Raw genomic sequence first — 23,362 nt, forward strand, 5'->3', positions numbered from 1 at the left:
TAGCAATTTAGCATTTGTAAATAAGCACAACATATGTCCTAGCACCAATCAAGATATCAGACCAAAGACTAGAACAACTGTTAGGCTCCAGGGCAAAATCTGATTATCTTCATTAAGGAAGGTCAGAAAATAAATCAGCCCTTAAGGCTATATTACAAAAGACATTGGGTGGGCATGGTGAGAAAGGGAAAGGATAGGGAGATACTTCAATTAAAATTTTAGAGTAACACAAAAGGAATCTGTTGATTCAGCTATAATAATATTTACATGAGATCAAAGAGTGACCACTCTCTCACTCCAAACCTTGTTCAAAATTCTCCAGATATAACATCTATCTACAAAAACAGAACATTCTGAAAACGATCTATTACCTCTCTGGGGCTGCTTTAGAGCAGACACATTATGCAGCAAGTCCTAGGCAGCATTAGAAAGTCTTTCTCTGGGTGACCTTCAGTCAGAGTGTGGACAGTGCCCCATCTGCCCCCAGCCAGCCTCCAGTCCCATGTTGACTTTCACTAAGCTTCCTAATGACAGGCAGCAGCTGGCCTTCAGTTTTCTGATCAGAAAACCTGGGAGGAAAGCCCAATGAGCTAGGCAGGATCCAAAGCTGGTTTTAGAGCCAGACACCATGCAAAGCACCTGCAGAGCCTGCCCAACAAGAGGCCCAGAATGTCTACTTTCTAACAACAACACAGCAATCTACCACTGAATCTTATTTCAGAAGACATGCTTCCACAGAATGAAAAATGTATATCATAATTCACAAAACATCTCAGAAATTTGTAACATTCCTTTTATGTTACTAAAAATTGGGGAGACTTTCTTATTAGTATTAATATCAAGTATGATGGTGTATTTATATGCATATGAATACATTTCAATACATACAAACACACACATACATATAAAAATAGACATATAACACACACACATAAATCCAAGCTCATATATATATTTTTTTAAATATATTTTTTATTTTATATTTAAATAATATATTTTTATATAGGATTTCCTCCTGGTGCACTCAGTTTTAGATATGCAAACCTAGAATAATTTGCTATATGTTTAAATGGTTTTGAAATCAACTGACACATTTGGATAGGACTAATCAAATTGTTATGTATAAGGCTTCCTGATCACTCAATTTATCTACACTGGATGCTTCGAAAAGCTAGTAATTCTCTAAGCATCAGCTTCTTCCATCCGTGTAGACTTTAATACTATTGACTATATATTTTATACATCTTCCTGGAATATCTTCAACTTCGGAGTTGGCACAAAATAATTAAAGAAGGAACATCACAAGTATTTCCCATGCTGTAAAGTTTCCCACAGGAAATAATCCTAAAAACCTACAGAGGAAATCTGGTGGATAAGACTTATCCCATTGTCCACAAGAGTTAATAAAATAGACAAATATCTTCCAAAGTGCTTGAGATGGATGAAAGTAACAGATTTCTAAATTAATAACCACTTTCCTTTTAAGAAATAAGGTTTCAAACAGAAAATAATTCACTGAGGGACTTTGTTAAGAAGACAGTGATTTAAATGAGCAGCGAGCATCATACAACGGGACTTACATGGCCTGTCACCCTTATTATCACAACCACCTAACGAGGTGGATATTACTAAGCCCCCCTCTTCCAGATGAATAAACTGAGGCTAAAGGAGCTGCGACCACATGGACAAGATGCAGTAATCTTGACACTCACATCCAGATCTGTAGGACTCTACAACAGGTTGTTAATCACTGCAAAATCTGTCTATTCACAAATTCCATCTAAGCTTCTATATATAAAACCTTGATGATCAATCTCCATAAATGAGCACACTGATGTGAATAATTAAAACCACAAGTGTGAGGTCTTAACTTCATTCCTCCTGCTGAGGAATCTATTGTTGGGTCTTCTCATCTTAATCATGGAGGTCCCAAGCAAAAGGAAGGCCAGGAGCTTACCCTATCACTGTCGAACCATCCATGGTCCTGTCCTCCAGTTTTGCAGGTCCTGCCATCAGTTGACCTAAAATGCCAGATGCAGATTTGGGTACACAACCTCTTCTGGTAATTCCAATAACTGCCCTATAGTTAATGTTTTCTTCTCCATAGAGCTTTAAGTTTGTTTTAATCTTGTATCACTCAGGAATTATAGTAGCCAATAAATCTAATCTTTACTAAATGCTTAGTCTTTTTCCAAGTTTATGTGAATTATCTTTCTGAATGTCCTCAGCAACCATTTGAGGAAAGGCTATTACTGTCCCTATTTTGTAGATGAGGACGAGGAAGCATGAAGAGATTAAGCCACCTGATCAGGTTGAAGCAGCTAGGAAAGAGCATAACCGGTGTTCACGCTCAGCTGTCAGACTCCAAAGCCTGTGCCTTAACCTCTATTCTTTGTAAAACATACGTAGTAGATGACTAAATTCAGGGTCAGTTTAAGATGTCCTCTATTGTGGTTCTTCATACAGTTTCTGTGTAAAAAAAATAAACTGGGTAAGGCTTCAGCAAAGGACTTTATATGTGTTGATGGTAAACTTCAAACTCATCAACTATGTCAAAACTCTATTCTCCAAAGTCCACTGACCTCTTTGTCAGGGACAGGGTTTTGTGGCTCTTCTCAGTGACCTGTGGACAATTATCCTCTTCCATAATTATGGGACTTCAGCAGCAGCAATCCCTCAACACCCTACACACTATTCAACTAAGAGTCACAAGAGTCCAAAAAATAGGAACAAAATTAAGTTCTCACCATGAGAACACTGGCACATGACTTCAAGAAGAGTATAATTTTCATTTTCGTTTGAACTACGACCCCCATATAAGTTAATACTTTTATATCTTAAGGGAGCAGAGTTTTGTAACATACGATATTTCTCTGATTATAAATTTACCTATCATTTTCGGATATTCCCAACTGGACAACTACAGAGTGTATGTATGCGTATGTGTCTGTGCAGTATGTATGATATCTGTAAAATGTACTTTCTGGACAATACAGTAAACACCCCCATACCACACACACTCAAATATTCTGTTGATCCAAGCATGGAGAAATATTATTTGCAAATTTTAAGAGAGTATACTTTTGCAGATTTCTTTTTTCTATGAGGATATTCAATGTATTTGTTGGAACTCCTAATGTCACTTTTGTCATCTATACAATAAAGATAATAAAAGTGATTTAAAAAGAGCATCCACATTTTCCTTATTGAAGATGATGCTTGCTGACTAGTAGTCTCTAAGCAGACTATGTTCTGGAAAGGGGAACTAACATTACAAACCCATTTTTACAGATGAAGAAAGGTGAATCTCACTACGGTTAAGTCGCTGAACTAAATTCACAGATCTGCTAAATGAGAGAGCCAGGATTTGAACTATTATCTGCCTCTTGTCAAGGCTGATGTTTTTCCTACTATTTCATGCCACTTAGACCTTTCTACAGGGGAAAAATTATAAAAAGTTTCTTCCTAAAGCAATCTTTCTTTCAGTTTTTAGATATTTTATCTCCAGCCTCGTGGTAACCTGGGCTACTTGATTTTGATGGGGCTTGATGCTCCTACACCACCTTGAGACACTCAGATTCCTGGATGCTGGGCTGTTTACCTTAAAGCGCTGGAGTATCCCCCACATGGACAGTGTCTTTAGCTTGCTCCTACCAATCACCTCTAAGCTTTACTTTGTCGTATGCAATTCTAACTTGTAGCCCAATTCCCATCTCTTCTGCTTAGTGTCCAGAGAGCCAACTACACTCCATTCCAAAAGGGATTTAAAATTTGGAATTTGTTATAGTTGGCTCTCCGGACATTGAGAAGATGAGGAGAGATTTAAAATTTGGAGGGGCGCACCTGGGTGGCTTAGTTGGTTAAGCGTCCGACTTCGGCTCACTCATGATCTCACGATTTATCACTTCCAGTCCAGCGTCGGGCTCTGTGCTGATAGCTCAGAGCCTGGAGCCGGCTTTGGATTCTACGCCTCCCTCTCTCTCTCTCTGACCCTCCCCTGCTTGCTCACGCTTGCTCGCTCGCTCTCTCTCTCTCTCTCTCTCTCTCTCAAAAATAAATAAACATTAGGGGCACCTGGGTGGCTCAGTCGGTTAAGCGTCCAACTTCGGCTCAGGTCGTGATCTCGTGGTCCGTGAGTTCGAGCCCCACGTCGGGCTCTGTGCTGACAGCTCAGAACCTGGAGCCTGCTTCTGATTCTGTGTCTCCCTCTCTCTCTGACCCTCCCCCCATTCATGCTCTGTCTCTCTCTGTCTCAAAAGTAAATAAACGTTAAAAAAAATTAAAAAATAAATAAATAAACATTAATTTTTTTTAATTTATAAAATTTGGAAAAAAAATTTTAAGTATCAAAGTTACTTAATTTTGTTTTTCTCATCAAACAGAAAACAATGCTGTGTTAAATCATAATTTTTATTTTATTGATAATACCTATTTTGGAACAGCACTTCCTGAAACACAAATTTAACTAATGATGACCTTTGCTGACTAGGTAATATTTTACTTGGTCCGGTTTTAGTAAAATTTCTGTCCAAGAGGAGCTTAGGAAACATATGGCTCTGTTGATCTTATCTTTTGGCAAGAACACAATAAAATATATATGGCCGATTGAACTACAATATAAATGGACACAATCGTGATGTTAAATCATTTGCTAAAATGATAAAGACTACTATGCATGTATTTTTGCAAGTACTTTAAGATTCTTTTTGACCTCAGTACTTTTGCCTGGATGCTAATTTGTTGCCTGACAACCTTATCATGTCCTAAGATTTGAAACCATATTCAATTCCCCCCCGGGGTCATGGAAAGCATTTTTGGAAAGTCTTCATGTTGGTTCAGTACTGAAAGTTTACTGTCAAATAATTTATTATGGATACTAACTTGTGATAATTCACATTTTTTCTGTATGTAGAATACAAAACTGATTATCCCACTCATTGCTCAATGTATATTGCTTCTTAAGGTAAGGTGCTTTGAAGCAATCCATCTAAGCAAAAATAAACAAGATAAACAGTTCAAAGATAAACTTGGTAATTGGTCTGACTTTTAAGATTTTTGCAAACACTTTAGTCTACTAAATTTATGGCAAGCAAAAAGGTTATTGACCCCTTTATCATTGTTCCTTTATCGTGGAACAACAGTGGCTTCCCATTCCAATTTTATGCACTAAAAAGAAGAAAAAATGCCTCCATTACTGCTCTTGTTCCTCTGACAAGAAGTCTAACTCTTGGATTCCCCTAACTTCTTATTCTATGTTACATTCTAACCAGGACAATATTTCAGTAGAAATATTCAACAGAACTTTCTGTAATTATGTAAATATACTTTGTAGTAGGGTAGCCACTAGTCACAAGCAATGACTGAGCACTTGAAATATGGCTAGTGCAACTGAAGAACTGAATTCTTTATTTAATTTTTATTAATTTAAATTGTAATAGTTACAATGGTTAGTGGATACTGCACCAGCAAGCACAGACAGAGCATTCAAATAATTTTTAAGCTCTAGTTTCTATTTTGTAGTAGCTGCTCTAACTTACTTTCTCTTAGAATAATCCTAAATTTATATCAGGTGCTCTCTAAGACTTTTAGAAAAAACTAAACACTTCAGTTAATCAACATTCTATTAGAATTAAGTTCCTCTCCACAAAAGCCTATTTTTAATTATGTTTGTAAACAAGAGTATGAAAAGCCCATTATCTCTGAAAAAAAAAAAACAAAACAAAACAAAACAAAACTGTGCACTAATGGACTCCCAGTCTTTTTGAATACTGGAAAGAAACTAACCATATAAAACAAGCATAAAAAGGGATAATTATATTTTCTTATCCAGGAAAGTGCTCTCCTAACTGCCGAAAATAAAATCCTTCTTCAAGGAGAGATATTAATACTTTTGGCCAGATGATATTATAAGAATTTACAGAATAGACTTCATGTACAAGGAGCTGGTGGCCAATATAAATTATAATATTACAGGAAGTTTTGAGAATGGACATGCTTAATACTACAGAGGTAAGTAAATCAACAAACCTATTAACTTGTGTACTTTATATAGTAGCATGGCTAATTAAAGAGTATTTTAATTTAGTTTTTCATATTTGTGTTTTCTCTCCCTTAGCAAGTGAACTGCTGGAAATTACCTTGGAGTCATTGAAATCGACTCCATCTAGGGTCCAAGGAAGTTCTACTAGAACCTAACTACCCAGCTAAAGAGTGCATAATCAAGCAAATTGTGTTTGTTGGTAGGAAAGGAAAATGGTAGCTGATGTCTACCGGTAACTGCCTAGAGAGGAAAGACCCTAGAAACAGATCTGATGCAGGGTCCCGGTGTTGGCTGACACCTGGGAGGTGAGTTTGAATGTGACCTGAAAAGGAGGAACGTCGAATACTACAGCTACAGTAGCAAAAGCACAGTCCCGCTTAGCCCTAGGAAGCAGGATCATATTCTGTCAAAAAACATCCTGAACCACCAAGAGGCAGGCATTACCAGTTAGGCAATGAAGAAACACCTGTCAGCACCATCTGGCAGTAAAACACAAAGCCATAGACTGATGAGACTGGGGTTTATCTCTACTTGGGTGGGTAAGGAGGAGTGCCCCTACCCTCCTCCACTTTCAACTGTGCCATCAGAATTCTCGAATACTACTCAGAAGTTGATAACTAGTGTCTGTGATAATATGATAGATAAGGGCATTTATAATCATTTCAAAACTTAAATAAAATTTGACTATCCTTTTGCCCTATGTTTGTGAGTAAAAACAATCAAACCTTAAATATTAACTAATGTTAGCCTTAATTTTTGATACTGCTTGGAGATTGTCCAAATATCACATAAGTACCTGTATTACCAGTTTTCAGCAATTTTAAATCCTAAAGATGCCATCTCTTTTGCTTACAAAATATCGTGGATTAACTCATAAACAAATAGCTAGATGATTTGGAATGAAAGTTGTTCAACTTTTAAACCTATCATTTCTTTCATCTTCAAGAGCTAGAAGGCTTCAGAGAGTTAGTAGAAAATAAAGGAACTGCACAGAGAGTCATGCTTTGACAATTCCACTCTTCCTTCAGAGAAATAAAGATACAAGGGTGTTTAGGCAAATAATACTCAGAAGCATTTACTCTAACCCAAAAGCCCTTGTCATGAGTTAAAGTTTTCCTATTTTCTCATTTAACAATATACTAGCCTGAGAGCAATACAGGGATTTATATCTTTCTTCTTTAGCTTTTTATCAAAAATTGCACCCCAATTTGGTAAGTACTCATATAGATTTTTCTTCTTTGTTCCACAGCAACAGTTCTTGAGTTTGTATCACATGCAAGGTTTCCCACACAATGTTGACCAAGACAGACAGCGTCCCTAACCTAATAGAGGCAGATTATAAACAAGCAAGCCATTAAGTGGGTAAGAAGGAAATATTGAAAGGATTACTAGAAAGAAAATCAACAGAACACAGTGATGGAGTGGATGGGAAAGCACTTTCTGGAGGAAATTACATTAATACCCTATGCCTGAATGATGAGAAGTCATTCATGCAAAAAATAGAGCAATGAGTACTTTAGGCAGAAAGAGCTGTCAATGCCAAGGCCTGAGAGTGAGAAAACCCTTGACTGTTCAAAGAACTTACTGACAGATCACCAACACACCTTGGACAGAATGAGGGAGAGAAAAGGTGGCAGAGGATGACTTTGGGGGAAAAATGGAAATATTATGCAGCGCCCTATGGGCCACGTTAAGGAGTTCAGACTGTACTCAAAATGCACCAGAAGGTCACTGGAGGGTTATTAGGAAGGTAAGTGATTAATCTAGATGTGTTAAAAAGAAAATCATGGCTATACCCATGGATATTCTTAGTATCGTATATTTAGCTGGAACACGAATTTAGCACCTGATAAGGATATGAAAGACATTTCTAAAATGGTAAGTATTACAGAAACATAAAGGCACATTTTTATTTAACGTTATTTTGTACTTTTCCCCCCAAAGCAATGTGGAAATCACTGCATCGGTTCATGATTCTATGAAAATATTTTACAAAGCAAAGCAGATTAAGACATTATGTTGTTTTTCAAGTTTAACCCTAAATCCTTTCCCAGTGTTAATTAGAGAATAACAAGCACATACAAGGTGTTGTTTATCTGTTATGTGCAAGCATTACAATTTGCCAAGACCAGCAACTGTTAAAAGATACAAGCCCTTCTTACCGAGACAGCATGAAGTAAAACTACTACATTGCACCTAACAATATTGTTTAATCAAGCAGCCAGTAAGAGTTTCAGAGGAAACACCTAATTTTAATAAAAACTATAAAGTATAAAGTTAACTATCAGCAGCAAAAAGTGGAAAGTATTCAGGTGAATTCATGTGGTTTCAGTCACATTCTTGCCTCAGAACTAAACGTGCCCATTTGGATTAATACCTTAGAGCCATTAGCATGTGTGAAAACAACAACATTAGGAAAATGTCATAACTGTAGCTGTTGAAAGATATTTATCAAAGTAGAAAGTCAGAAGGGCCATTTGTATAAAACACTATCCTCATCTTCATTTTGCATCAGATAAATCAAACACACTATAAATTAGATCCAAAGATGGGTAGACAAACTTTTTTTTTTTAATATTCTCTCAAAAATGATGTAGATATGGCTTACAATGGCTAGCAGGCGTATGTCTGGGACAGACCCCACTTCCCATTCATTTCCACCCTGGTAAGCAGATTCTGAATGTGAATGTGGTCCAACAGAACATCCTGCCTCACTACAGGAGAGCTCGGTGGCTTACATACCTGCGTGTACTCACATGTGTCATTGGCACAGCCAGGGGACCAGGTAGCCAAGCTTTGTGGGTTAGCTGGTGGCTGATGGGCTGGCAAAACTGAGAAGCTGAGAGGGAGTGTGGCCCCACCTGTGTAGACTGGCAATAATTTTTCTCCATGTAGTCTATCAAATTTAAATATGACCTGTGTCCCTTACAACATATTTTCCTAACAATTAAATGAAGCTTCCTAATGTGACTTAATGAAATCAGTCACCTTTAATAAGATAGATGGAGAACCTTGAGTGCAACTTCCCAAACGTGACAAGTCTAACGTGACTAAACCAGGTTAACTGCAGTTCCCAAATCTGGACCCTCATTTTTCACATCTTTTCAAAGTCATTTGGGAGTAGCTCTCGAAAAACATCTGCTTAAAGAAAGTGTATCATACTCACACCCACCTAGAATAAAATTTAACATGAAAACAAAAAGTCTTCATAGATTTATATTTTTCAAACAGATTTTTAACAACCTATTAATAAGTTACATGTTTTTGAGGCACCTGGGTGGCTCAGTCAGTTAAGCGTCCGACTCCAGCTCAGGGTATGATCTCACAGTTCATGAGTTCAAATCCCACATTAGGCTCTCTGCTGTCAGCACAGAGCCTGATTCTGATCCTCTGCCCCCCCACCCCCAGCCTCTACCCGGCTTGTGCTGGCTTTCTCTCTCTCTCTCAAAAATAAACATTTCAAAAATCTTTAAAAAATAAAATAAAAATAAATCACTGAGCAAAATAAAAAGATGCAACCGCTGAGTTCTCTCATCTGAGACAAGTTCATTGCTAAAATGAACATAAAATTACTGGACCTACAATTCCACTGAGTTGCGAGGGTGGACAGAAACACAAGTAAAAGTTCTTTGCAAACTACAGATTGCTTGCTATTCAGATATTAGTTAGGAGCCTAACCCACTTTTTTATCCAAAGAGGAGGTGATAGATACACATGGATACATCCATTCATTAGTAATGCAGTTAACCAAGTAAATTGTATTACTGTTGCCTACCACAGAGAACTAGTAGGCACTCCATAAATACACAAATAAACACTGAAGATCGCAAAATATCTCTTAAATCTGTGGTTGATTCTTTGATAATTTCCACCATCAAACAAAATATTATGCTACAATGCAATATATAGTAAAACAAAGAGCAACGTTACTAACCTGAATCCACTAACCTCCATCTCTGTCTCTGAAACAATGACTTCTCAAAACCTGATGAGTTATCAAAACCTGGAAGATAGCAAGCAATATGTAGAACCTTCTACGTACACTGTAGAAGTATATCCATTGGGCACTAAGGAACCACTTTACCATTATGCAAAAATGCTCATAAGAAATTCCTTCTAAACAAGCAATATAACATTGAACATTTTTAATGGATTTTTAACAAGTACATGCTCTGCTGTAATATGTGTCAAGAAACATTTACAGAGAATAATTTATTCCAGGGGCTCCTGCGTGGCTCAGTCAGTTAAGGATCCGACTTCGGCTCAGGTCATGATCTCACAGTTCATAGGTTCCAGCCCTGCATCGGGCTCTGTGCTGACAGCTCAGAGCCTGGAGCCTGCTTTGGATTCTGTGTCTTCTCTCTCTCTCTCTCTCTCTCTCTCTCTCTCTCTCTCTCTCTCTCTCTGCCCCTCCCCTGTTCGTGCTCTCTCTCAAAAATAAATAAACATTTTAAAAAAAGAATTAAAAAAAGCATTTATTCCATGAAATACGAAAAATTGGTCATAAAGAATGATTCTAAAAATGAGAAAAAGGTATTTATTTTTACTGTATTAATGCTTGGAATGGACATCTCCAGATTCAAATTAAAGCACAATAACTGTGCGTGTCTATGAAACATACAAATGATTGAATATACCGAACTTAGTTTTAAGTCAAGGAAAATCAATACATATGGGGATGGATCCTCTAAATGAGTTTTAAGTCAGTTGTTGAAAATTGTGAGTGCATTTCCTATATATATCATGTAAGAAATACTGCTTAGGACCCAGGCCAATTGGAAAAACTACCTAGTGCAGCTGAAAGACTAATAAAATAACAGTCCTTAGTCTCCCTCTAAAAACCTCTAAGCTCCCTTGATCCCCAAGTTACACAGAGTAGGATAATCAAGCTCAAGGAAGTAAAGCACAGAAACTATACATATGCTACTAGAATGTTAATACCTTGATGGCAAACATCAGTTATTAATATATTTGCCCATGTTGTCTTATATGTATCTTCAAATATACAGAAAAGTTTAAACAATTTTACAGTAAACACCTTTATACATACCACTAGTTGGTATGTGTGGTTAACATTTTACCATGTTTGCTTCATCACATATCTTCATTATATACATTTTTACGGGGCGCCTGGGTGGCTCAGTCGGTTAAGCGGCCAACTTCAGCTCAGGTCATGATCTCTCAGTCAGTGAGTTCAAGCCCCGCGTCGGGCTCTGTGCTGACAGCTCAGAGCCTGGAGCCTGTTTCAGATTCTGTGTCTCCCTCTCTCTGACCCTCCCCCGTTCGTGCTCTGTCTCTCTCTGTCTCAAAAATAAATAAACGTTAAAAAAAATTTATATACATTTTTACACTCTCAATCTCACATTGGTAATGAAAGAAATAAAGTCTGCATCAACTGAGAATTTTCCTCATGTTCAATGTTCTTTATATCCTCTTGAAAACAGAAACAAAACTCATCCTAAATATTTAGGATTTAGAAAATACTTTTTTATTTAAAATGTACCATGAGCTAAGGATAACTCTGTATTTATCAATACGTCATGGCCAGAAAATATTTTGGTTTATCAAACTTGTCATCCTAAGAAAATTAAAGCCTTTGAACTCACAGACGTCTTTTCTGACTGGCTCTAGGGTTGAACTCTAGTCACACGTAGTTAACCTGATATCCATACTTTCAGATGAAATTCCCTCGGTACCAACTATCCTCAGACTCTCTCCAAAAAACAGGCAAACTAAGCCTTGGACTCACATGAACTACTAACACCAAGTTTAATAGAAGTCAAGAAACAATGCTCAGACCTACCACCCATCTTAAGCTCTAGTGCATAATCCAGGATTGGTTGGTTCCACTTCGGTGTTTTAGGGAGCAGGGAGGGAGAGTTTGTTCCCACTCCCTAATAAAGAAGCCCTTCACATTTTGGGAAGCCTAATGTTATGAGTGCTTAAATTGTTAAACACAGATGGTAGAGAGAAGTCTAAAATGAGTTGCTGTGATTACAACTAACCAGGAAGTCATTCAGGACCAGCATTTCCGGACCTCATAGGAAGTCAAGTGATGAGAAGGGAGGAACACTTGTGCCCATTAACTCACATTCTAGCCTATGCACACAGGAAAATAAACCATGCCCAACTCTTTAGTTCACCCCAAAAGCTACCAATTATTGAGTGTTTTGTAGGTACAAGGCATTGCTCCAAATGCTTTATATATAATTGTTTTAAATATTCTCATTTTATAAAATAACACAAATGAGACAACTAGGAGAGGACAGAGTTGAGTAATTTCAGTAAGTGCCAGAAATAAAATTCAAGCATCTTATTCTAGATCCTTTGCTTTTCACTGTTTATTACACTACTTTTTACTAGATCCTCCCAAAGACGTTGCTAGCCTGATGGGTGAGGTCATGAGTGAAATATTGGGCCAAGTTTTATTATTGGGCAGTGTTTCTTTCTACTAAAGGTAAGATCATGGGCATCATCACTTCTTTTTTTTCCACTGTATTGCTCATCTGTGATAAACTCCCCCCACACGGTCCTCCTCTTTGGGTAGGTTCTCTGTCCATCTTCATCCACACAACTAACATAGTTAGTATTTTCAGGTCAGTTCACTGGAGCAGTGATCCAAGTTTTGAGGGTAGTAGGAAACCCACATTTGGCTTCTGGAACTGAAGCACCATAGCATCTAAGAGAAGATCTACTTTTAGGAGAGTTTGGGAGCATTTACATGCATGCTCTTTTCATAAAGCTAGTTCTTTGTTCCCACTTAGACATTGTTTTGTGTATATTTAGTTTCCCCAGCAAGGAACCCTAAAGGAAAAGAGGAGTGAATAGGAAGATTTCATATAAAAACCCATGCCAAACAATAGATTCAGTAAATGTCTCATAATTGTGTTTTGGTTTTTAGTGAATAGGTTGAAGAAGGCAAGAGATGGGGAAAGGAGCTCACAGCTCCTTCAACAACTTCTTAGGACAATTTGTGCTGTAGAGGCTGTTGACAATGGGGTGGCAGTGGGAGGTGGCAGCAGCTGTCCTGTGAGTGGGTCATCTCTTAATTGAGTGTTTATAAGTCAGGGCCAGCCATATTGTACAAGTGAGGGCCAGCACACCACCATTATCTGGGTGTGCACTTAGGATATCCAAAAATAAAATAGGAATAAATAAACGAGATAGAAGAATTCCTGAAAAATTTAAATTCCAAATAACTGTGTTAACTTAGAGTCCAACACTAGCTGATGGAAACAAATACACCGTATTGGTCCAGAACCTCAGATACAGAATGTCTTAGTTTAGGCTTCTGCCAGAGTAGAACCTGAAAGAATGATTCAAGTGCAAGTAGTTAACTTAGCTGATGATGCCAGGAAATACTGGGAGAGAAGTCGGGAAGGGAGATAGGAATCAGAACACAGAAAATAAAGGGCATCTTACTCCAAGAGTGGGTAACTAAAGCTTAATCAAATAATCCAGTGAAGAAATGGGCAGAAAACATGAATAGACACTTCTCTAAAGAAGACATCCAGATGGCCAACAGGCACATGAAAAGATGCTCAATGCTGCTCCTCATCAGGAAAATACAAATCAAAACCACACTCAGATATCACCTCACGCCAGTCAGAGTGGCCAAAATGAACAAATCAGGAGACTATAGATGCTGGAGAGGATGTGGAGAAACGGGAACCCTCTTGCACTGTTGGTGGGAATGTAAACTCGTGCAGCCACTCTGGAAAACAGTGTGGAGGTTCCTCAAAAAATTAAAAATAGACCTACCCTATGACCCAGCAGAACTGCTAGGAATTTACCCAAGGGATACAGGAGTACTGATGCACAGGGGCACTTGTACCCGAATGTTTATAGCAGCACCTTCAACAATAGCCAAATTATGGAAAGAGCCTAAATGTCCATCAACTGATGAATGGATAAAGAAACTGTGGTTTATATACACAAAGGAGTACTACGTGGCAATGAGAAAGAATGAAATCCGGTCCTTTGTAGCAACGTGGATGGAACTGGAGAGTGTTATGCTAAGTGAAATAAGCCATACAGAGAAAGACAGATACCATATGTTTTCACCCTTATGTGGATCCTGAGAAACTTAACAGGAACCCATGGGGGAGGGGAAGGAAAAAAAAGAGAGAGGTTAGAGTGGGAGAGAGCCAAAGCATAAGAGACTCTTAAAAACTGAGAACAAACTGAGGGCTGATGGGGGGTGGGAGGGAGGGGAGGGTGGTGATGGGTATTGAAGAGGGCATCTTTTGGGATGAGCACTGGGTGTTGTATGGAAACCAACTTGACAATAAATTTCATATATTAAAAAAAAAGAAAGAAAAATGAAATGCCAAAAAAAAAAAAAAAAAAGAAAAGAAAAAAGAAATCTTGCCATTTGCAACTACGTGGATGGAACTAGAGGGTATTATGCTAAGCGAAATTAGTCAGAGAAAGACAAATATCATGTGACTTCACTCATATGAGGACTTTAAGATACAAAACAGATGAACATAAGGGAAGCAAAAAGAACACAAAACCAGGGAGGGGGACAAAACAGAAGAGACTCATAAATCTGGAGAACAAACAGAGGGTTATGGGAGGGCAGAGGGGATGGGCTAAATAGGTAAGGGGTACTAAGGAATTTACTCTTGAAATTATTGTTTCACTATATGCTCACTAACTTGGATGTAAATTAAAAATAAATAAATACAATATATTTAAAAAAAAAAAAGCTTAGTCCCACTGAGAAGCTCTCAGGCATGATCTCTAGGGCAGTGCTTCTCCAATACTGCTGTGCATTAATAAACCACCTGGATATCTTGTTCAAATGCACATTCTGATTCAGTAGTTCTGGTGTGGGGCCTGAGACTCCGCATTTCTTATACATTTCTGATTAGAATACTGTTACTGTTCCTCAGAACATACTTCGAAGACTTGATGATTTTCTGCTTATTTCTCATAAAAATTGCCCAACTTTGCATATAAAACTGACAGAATTTCTTATGTCCGGTGCTTTTAGAACATATCATTAAATCTGCTTTGCTTCATGTAACTCTTATCCCAGGCATTTGTGTATTCACTGAATATCATGTCTGGGAGACATCTGGTCAGTCCCCATGTAGGAAAAAAACAAAAAATGCTGCCACCCTGTCCTCGTGTTATTAAATCAGATGGCTCTGCTCACCAGCAAGGAGCCTGCTGTACAAGACACAAACGAGACAAGTCATTGCACTCCCCGTATCATCCCACTCCCAGCTCATGGCATCCCACTCTGACTCTTCTCTGCTTACACATGTTCTTGCTTCCCACTCCATTCTGGTGCCAACGTGTACTCTGATTTCATGATTAATCTCAAATCTTTGACTCGTGGAAATGAGCAAGTCCCCCCCCCGCCCCCGATTTTGATGTTCAGCACTTTTTAATGGTATTTTTATGTGCATTTATAGGTTTGTTGTCCATGTGGCTACCCCAGGGTAAGCTTTGTAGAATTCTCAGTCTACCCTTTTATAATTACCTGGAACCTCGAAGGAGGCAAGTGGACACAGGTGAACTATTGGTTTACAATGACTGTGCTATGAGGTGCTTGGGGGGCTCAGTCTGTTAAGAGTCAGACTTCAACTCAGGACATGATCTCACACTTCATGAGTTCGAGCTCCGCGTCGGGCTCTGTGCTGACAGCTCAGAGCCTGGAGCCTGCTTCAGATTCTGTGCCTCCCCCTCTCTCTGTCCCTCCCCCACTCACGCTCTGTCTCTGTCTCTCAAAAATGAACAAATGTGGGGTGCCTGAGTGGCTCAGTCGGTTAAGCGTCTGACTTCAGCTCAGGTCATGATCTCGCGGTCCGTGAGTTCGAGCCCCACATCAGGCTCTGTGCTGACAGCACAGAGCCTGGAACCTGTTTCATATTCTGTGTCTCCCTCTCTCTGACCCTCCCCTGTTCATGCTCTGTCTCTCCCTGTCTCAAAAATAAATTTAAAAAACGTTAAAAAAATTTTTTTAAATAAATAAATAAATGTTAAAAAAAATTTAAAAAAATGAACATTAAAAACTTTAAAAAAATAAAATTAAATTAAAAAATAAAATGACTGTGCTATGTTCAAAAGTATTTATTCATATGGTCAAATGGAGGAAAGTCTCAATCCTTTTAGGAACATAATCTTAAAGAGAAACTGACAATGATATGATTGGCCATTCAAAACAGGTCACACAATATTATAATATCTGCTTTAAAAAGTTGTATGTGTATGTATACACACACTAGATATAAACACATAAAAATATAATAATATATGTATTGAAAGGTAAGAGCAAGTCAGTCTATTGATATATTCCAAGTTTTTTGTATTGCATGTGGTCACATTTTTCCAATATATTTTAGATGAAAAAATTAGTTTCAGTCATTCCTTTATGGAATGATAAAAGCCAGAATTCACATGTTAATACCAAAACAGAAAAAAGTATTTAAGAATAAACAGGAATTAAAACTTACTAAACTTTATATCTTAGTAATCATTATTATCATTGAGAACATAATTAAGGACAAGTAATAACCAAACAACAACATGTAATTTTGCCTTCAAAATGCTCAAAATGTGTATCACACCACTCAAGTATCATCCATCCATCTTGGGCCTGTTGTATCTGTTTATTCTTATGAATGCAGTCATTCATTATGCATTATGCATTATGTAATGCAGTCATTACACCTGTTGACATCTAAAATTCACCAATCAGGAAACAGAACATGGTCTAGTTTAGAACCAAGGAGCAGAACCATTAAGCATGGTATACAATATTCACTTTTATCTATTACCAATTCTTCCTGTTAGCACAAATACTGTTTACACTGAAAACGTATGTGGTCAGGACCAAAAAGGCAAGTGGCCATATAAACTTTCAGGAGAGGTCTATTTGAGGACCACCTATGATATGATAGAAGGAGCTTTAAAAGAAGTTTTATCCAAGTTCACATCTGAGAGAGAAGTTTCTAGAATCACTGCTCAGCAGAAAAAGAGCCCACCTTATCTAATTCATTCTTAGAGAACTCCAGGTAAAGTGGCTAGGAGACAGCTGTTTGCAGCAGCTTTTTTAAGACCCACAACAGGGGGGCGCCTGGGTGGCTCAGTCGGTTAAGCGTCCGACTTCAGCTCAGGTCATGATCTCTCAGTCTGTGGGTTCGAGCCCCGCATCGGGCTCTGTGCTGACAGCTCAGAGCCTGGAGCCTGCTTCCGATTCTGTGTTTCCCTCTCTCTCTGCCCCTCCCCTGCTCATGCTCTGTCTCTCTCTGTTGCAAAAAAAAAAAAAAAAAAAAAAGACACACAACAGGGGCAGAAATTAGGGGCAGTATCACAGAATGCCACAATTCCAGTACCAGTTTCTTTGTGAACGTGGCCTTCATATTTGTGTCTCCACATGGATTCCAGATTTATATAAGATCATTGCCGAATACCTGCTCAATGAATTTCAAAAATTAAAAATTTGGCTAATCAGCAACCAGATGACTCATCAATTTTGTTGAAACCCACAGATAATCGATTCATATTAGCAAGTCATGCTTCACATTGGATGATTAATAAATGATGTGACTTTGTTTCAGAAACCTCGTGCTCGCTTATGGACCTTTTAACGTATCTCAGACATACTAACAAAAAAGAAGTCAGGCAGATTTGTGAAAATAAAGCACCATGTAATGAGTCCATCCTTCAAGAAGATCAAAGAATGAATGAAAAGCCTAGATCTATTCTAAGCCTTCTCTAGTGACTTATCTTCATATTTTCTCTTAAGAACACAGGTTTTTAATCAGCTTCCAACATCAACAATTTCAAGTAGTTCTCAACACCTGTGAGGATAATCACAATCAGCACACTAAAAGAAAAATAGTAAATGAAAAATTAGGCTAGATTTAAACTGATAAATTATTTTTGCTCTATAAAGCACTGGTAATCATTGTGAGCAAGGTTTTCAGTAAAATTATTGGAGTAGCCTAACATAGTTGTCTGCAGTTATGAACCTGGACCACACTCTTCTGTTTGATGTCAACTGAAAAACAAAACTAGTCTATGGGGAGAGACACTGATGAAGCCCTCAATGGCACTTGCAGATGATGCTTTTTCTAACCCCTATCTAAACTTGATTTTAGGTCCACAACATCACTGGAGTTGCCCTTCAAATAGCAAGCTTTGTCCATATCAGCATCCCCTTTTCTATTAATTAATACAATCATTTCTCTCATTTTACATGACTTTCCACATCTCAGACTCCCATTCACTACACTCAGATTGTGTTACTTTTGAAATAATTGCCATCTCTTAAGAAGACATGATGTGTTAGAATTTATCTCGAGCTTTTCGCAAGGCAGTGTGAAAATAATGCTGACTAATATGTAAAAGATATGATTTTAGGCAGTAAAATAATAGGACATCAATCTTAGACATTTCCATAAATGTAAATATCTCTGCATATATTCAGTAATACTCTTCATCCCTTTCTGCTTCAGAGAACAGAAAAACAAAGTTATTCCAACAGGTCACTAAATATTTATTGCATTTCATTGCCATAATTTCAAAATGTGTGTCCCTGTTACCCTTTTCAGCACAACCTAGCAAACTGTTGACTATGACAAATGTTTGTTTTAATACACAAACTATTCATGGACCAATAAAGCAGTGTCCCAGGGCTGTCTGAACTGCAAACTGCTGCAGTTGAGTGACAGTCAAACCTACTGAGCTCTGCTTTTCAGTTCAAGTTCACAATTAATTAAATAGAAGCGACGTTTGTACCTATTGGGCTTTCACTGTTCCACGGGCTTCTGCAGAAAGAATCCCACAAAGCAATAAAATTAGTGGAAAGCAATATCCCGAACTCACTGGCACAAGGAGCAAACATGGGTCAAAAGGTCAAGTTTTCAAAAATAAAACACCTCATTATGGGCATTCAGGAGCTTTGAGATGCCAGGATCATTTTCCCATCTGGGACATTCCAGAAAGAGAATGCCAAGTGCAGGATAATGGGCCAACGCTAACTGACCACTCTACTGATAAAAATCACAGGAATCAAAAAGAGAATTGAATTCCACCTACCCCTACACTAATCCAGGTTGAGTTGAGATTCTTAGAAGTATTCTCAGCTCCTATAAGATCCACATCTCTGGTTTATCCATAATGAAGAGTTCTTCAGATAGGACTTGTAGATATGATACCTTTTAACTTTATCTATGTCTTCCAGATTTAGTCAGGTGATGGGGCATTATTTTAAAGAAGCCTAAGGAGTCACACACATTTTGAAAGCTTTAATTTTGAATAATGGTATATATTTTATTTTATTTTATTTATATTTTTGTATATTGTATATACATATATATCGTATATATACTTTTGAGGAACTTGTCATTAATTTTACAGGACCAAATTTCTTAAGGAGAGACGGAAAAGGTAAAACCACCTTTCATCTTTATAGAAAGACACTTTCTTCATGAACTGGAAAGGACCAAGCATGCTCCTGGTATAGTAAGCACTCCATAAATTACCTCTTCCCTGACATTCCCTACTCACCAGAGTCGCACACATACAAACTCATGTGCCCAGTATCCTAACGGTTTCTATTTGGAAGTAGAGCACACGAAGTACAAATTCAAACATTTTAAATCAAGAACAAAAGCCAGTGGGGTGCCTGGGTAGCTCAGTGGGTTAAGTGTCTGACTCTTGATTTCGGCTCAGTTCAGGATCTCACAGTTCATGAGATCGAGTCCCACATTGGGTTCTGCACTCACAGCATGGAGCCTGCTTGGGATTCTCTCTCCCCCTTTCTGTCCTCCCCCAAAATAAATAAAGAAAAAAAAGAACACAAATCTAACGAGTTATTTGTAAACTGAACAAAAAAATCAGCGGGGCAGTATTCAAAATAAGAGCCTATATTGAAGTCAGTTCCACGTGTCTTGCTTTAAATATCTACCGCAGGCCACAAACACTGTGAGAAGAACACATTTTTTCAGTAGTATCAAAAAGATGCTTCACCTCTGGATTAAGTCACGAGTTGGAATAAATGTATTTTATTTCACTGTTGTGAAACACTGTGCCTGTTAAATTAATTCATCACAAAGGACTACAAACACTCGAAGTAATTGCATGAATGATTTTATAATCTCTGTTGGCAATTGTGTGGTGGCAGGGCTGTGCCCAGAGTTTAGTCTGCGAAGATTTATGATGTTACGTTTCATTTTTCTCCTCAATGCAAACTCAAAAACCTGTCATTGAGACTAGGGGTTCCTGCTGACACTTCAATCTGAATCTTAAGTCCTTATCAATTAATCGATCAACATCTGAATTTCTAGCTGACTCAATGTGAATGCTCACACAAATCGGACACCCAGGAAATCATTAGTATCCCATTTTCTGTCTTGATAATGCTCACTGAAAATGTTCATGCCTCCTCCCATCTCCCTACCGACTAGAAGGCTACAGTTGAATGGGGATCCTCTTGTCCCACACTACCACACTGGTCTTTTTAATTTTCCCACAGAGCCATGGCTCTCCATAGTTTGCCTAAACTCTATTACTATTATTTATGAGCTGAACAGTCCTTTGTGAACTGGCCTGGGAAACTAAGCCTCATTAGAGACCATTGTTTAAAGTTTCATACAAGGAATTTTCAGAATTACTTGAAGAATTCATTCCATTCTTCAGTTTGCAATCCCTTCTGTGTTTGCAGAAAGAATCTCTTATTCAGGAAAGAAAATGATAGCACCTGCAGGGGTGCTTTTCTTTCCCGCCAGAAAAGCAGGACTTCCTCCAAAAGTCAGATTTCTGTATTATTAACCACTTACCTATTACTTGCTTCCCTCTTAACCAATCTAATACAGTAAGCAAATTACCCATCATAGTTAAGGACATTAAAAAAAAATGTAGATAGAGGGGCGCCTGGGTGGCTCAGTCAACTGAGCGTCCGACTTCGGCTCAGGTCATGATCTCACAGTTCCTGAGTTTGAGCCCCGCGTTGGGCTCTGTGCCCATAGCTCAGAGCACCTGGAGCCTGCGTATGCTGTGCCTCCCTCTTTCTCTGCCCCTCTCCCGCTTGCACTCTCTGCAAACATTGAAAAAAATTTTTAAATTAATAAAAATTATAGATAGAGAAAAATGATAAAACAGCCCCTCCGTAGTTAAGAAATTTCAGAGCGTGGTTTAGATAGAAATTAATCTTGCCATCTATTTGGAATAACACCCTTAGTATCAGCGGAAGAAAAAAATGCTGACCACTTGAAACACCAACAACATTCTTGGTAACACACTTATTTGTGCAGAAATTTATATCCACATTGAAGTCGAAATTGACTCTAGGCATCTTGGATTTTATGCTACTTAATATTTCCAAGACTTACTTATACTGCAGGTAAACCCAATGAATAAACCAGTTGGGCATAAATAATCCATCCATTTCTGCCCAGATTGATGCACAGCAATCACTGTAGCCCCTCTTCTAGTGGCACTAGTCAAAACGTCACAACAAATTAACAAGCTATTGTCTACATGGCCTCTTCGAAACTTCCTACCTCCAAAACTGCAAAAGAGCTAGTTGTCTCCTGGGAGTACAAAAGGACTAGTCAACAAATTTCTAAGACAGATGTAAACACAAACTTTAATCATGCCCTTAGATCCAGTTGTAACTAAAAATATCCTTTCTATTATCTCATTATTCCTTGATTTCGTGACTTAGCCACTGGGTCCCCACACACCTCTCCTATACTAATGGAATCAATGAAAGCACCACAAAAGACAATATATTTTATTAAGACTTGGATTTCTCTCCTGGTACCATCTTTGACCCTTCTAGTAAGTACTCTCTGGATGATTCTCACTATAGCACAGCGGTTTAGCAGGTAAGAATTTCTAAGAAGGTAGAAAAATGAGGTTTAAGTGCAAACCTCAGCATTGAATTCCCAGCTTCTCACTCAGAACCTCTCTAACCCCATTTAAAAATAAATATTAGCACAGCACTATTTTGATATTTTCCATTAGTTCCTTTGACATCACACATGAAGAGTCAAACCAAAGCTCACAGCTTCCTCATGACTCTCTTTCCAGGCCAGCTGTAAAAATGAGAAGGCTTAAGTTGATGTGCCCCAAGGACATGAAATCGGAGAATTTCAAATGCCAACTACACCTTCTATTGGCAGCAAGGCAGGTGTTCTCTTTTAGGAGTGCTCTAACTTGCTCCATTACTCTAGCAATGCCCCATGACTCATACCTAATCCTGGATCTCAGAAAACTGTTCCACGAGGTCAGGCCAGCAGGTCACTAGAACACAGTCAAGAGTGAGAGAACACCACAGAATCCTTTGCCAACCTATTGGATGGATGAATTCAGAAGATTTCAGAAACAAAACCACCAACTGGTAATGAGATCCAGGCCCAAAGCTATACATGGCTATATGGAGGGATTTATTTCCATGACATAGTATGTTATTTTATCTCCTAAACCACATTCATTTGCAATTCAGAAAATTCTCGCTAAGCATAAACAAAAAGGACGAAGCAAAAAGAAATGTATTGCATTACCTTCTTCTGATCTTCTAGCTTGTGACTCACTGGATTCTTCCCATGTCTGCTCATCTCTGAAGAGACATCCATCACAGTGGGTTCTTGCTTTTCAAAATGGAATCTCTTCAAATAGGCAGCAACCTAATCCAAGATGCAATCACCAGGAAAACACCGGCATGCCACATTTCCCATCACACACTGTCTCCGAACTTCCTCAACTCCAAGGAGTGATTAAAAAGTCCATTTATTGAATGGAAAAGATGAATTTTGCAATGTACTCCCAGGACTTTCCAAATCAGCATATCGTTTTTAAATGTTGATGTCTCAAAAAGCAAAATATTCATCCAGGAATTTTAACTCCAACTGCTATCTTTTTCTTTCTTCACAGTTTTCCATTTTAATAAATAATTACACAGTTCCCCTTAACCTGTGATTAAAAAAAAAAAAAGTACACAGTTAATTCTCACCCCCGTCATTTGCAGTATAATTAATGAAAAATTACCTAAAATGTGCAATTTAGAAAAACAATGTAGGCATGGATTATATTTCACATAAAAGCAATAGCTGGTGAAAGGCATTATTCTTTACCCCTCTGGCCTTTAAAATACCAATTCCAACCTGACTCAAAGCAGAATATTAAAACTAGGGATTCACAGCACATCAAAGCTAAAAGTCAATAGGGAATACATATACACTCATCAAACATGCGTATATGCTCCATGGATCCACTCATTAATTTCAGTATTCACAGAACTAAAGAATTTAAAATGAGCCCAATATACTTAGACATGATGTTAGACTGACAGTTCTCATA

General features: G+C 38.0%; 1 protein-coding gene across 1 annotated transcript in view; it reads right to left on the bottom strand.

Annotated features, from left to right (window-relative positions):
* The window catches only part of NAV3 (neuron navigator 3), an 820,281-nt gene that overhangs the window by 565,958 nt on the left and 230,961 nt on the right, over positions 1–23,362 (bottom strand). Inside the window, exon 2 of the mRNA XM_053894885.1 lies at positions 22,567–22,975. Within this exon, the coding sequence (XP_053750860.1) occupies positions 22,567–22,638 (72 nt within the window). The 5' untranslated portion in view covers positions 22,639–22,975. The remainder of the gene's footprint in view (positions 1–22,566; positions 22,976–23,362) is intronic.

The sequence above is a fragment of the Panthera pardus genome, unplaced genomic scaffold (assembly GCF_024362965.1).
Source record: "Panthera pardus isolate Hobbes unplaced genomic scaffold, ASM2436296v1 HiC_scaffold_6, whole genome shotgun sequence".
In the NCBI taxonomy this organism is placed as follows: Eukaryota; Metazoa; Chordata; class Mammalia; order Carnivora; family Felidae; genus Panthera; species Panthera pardus.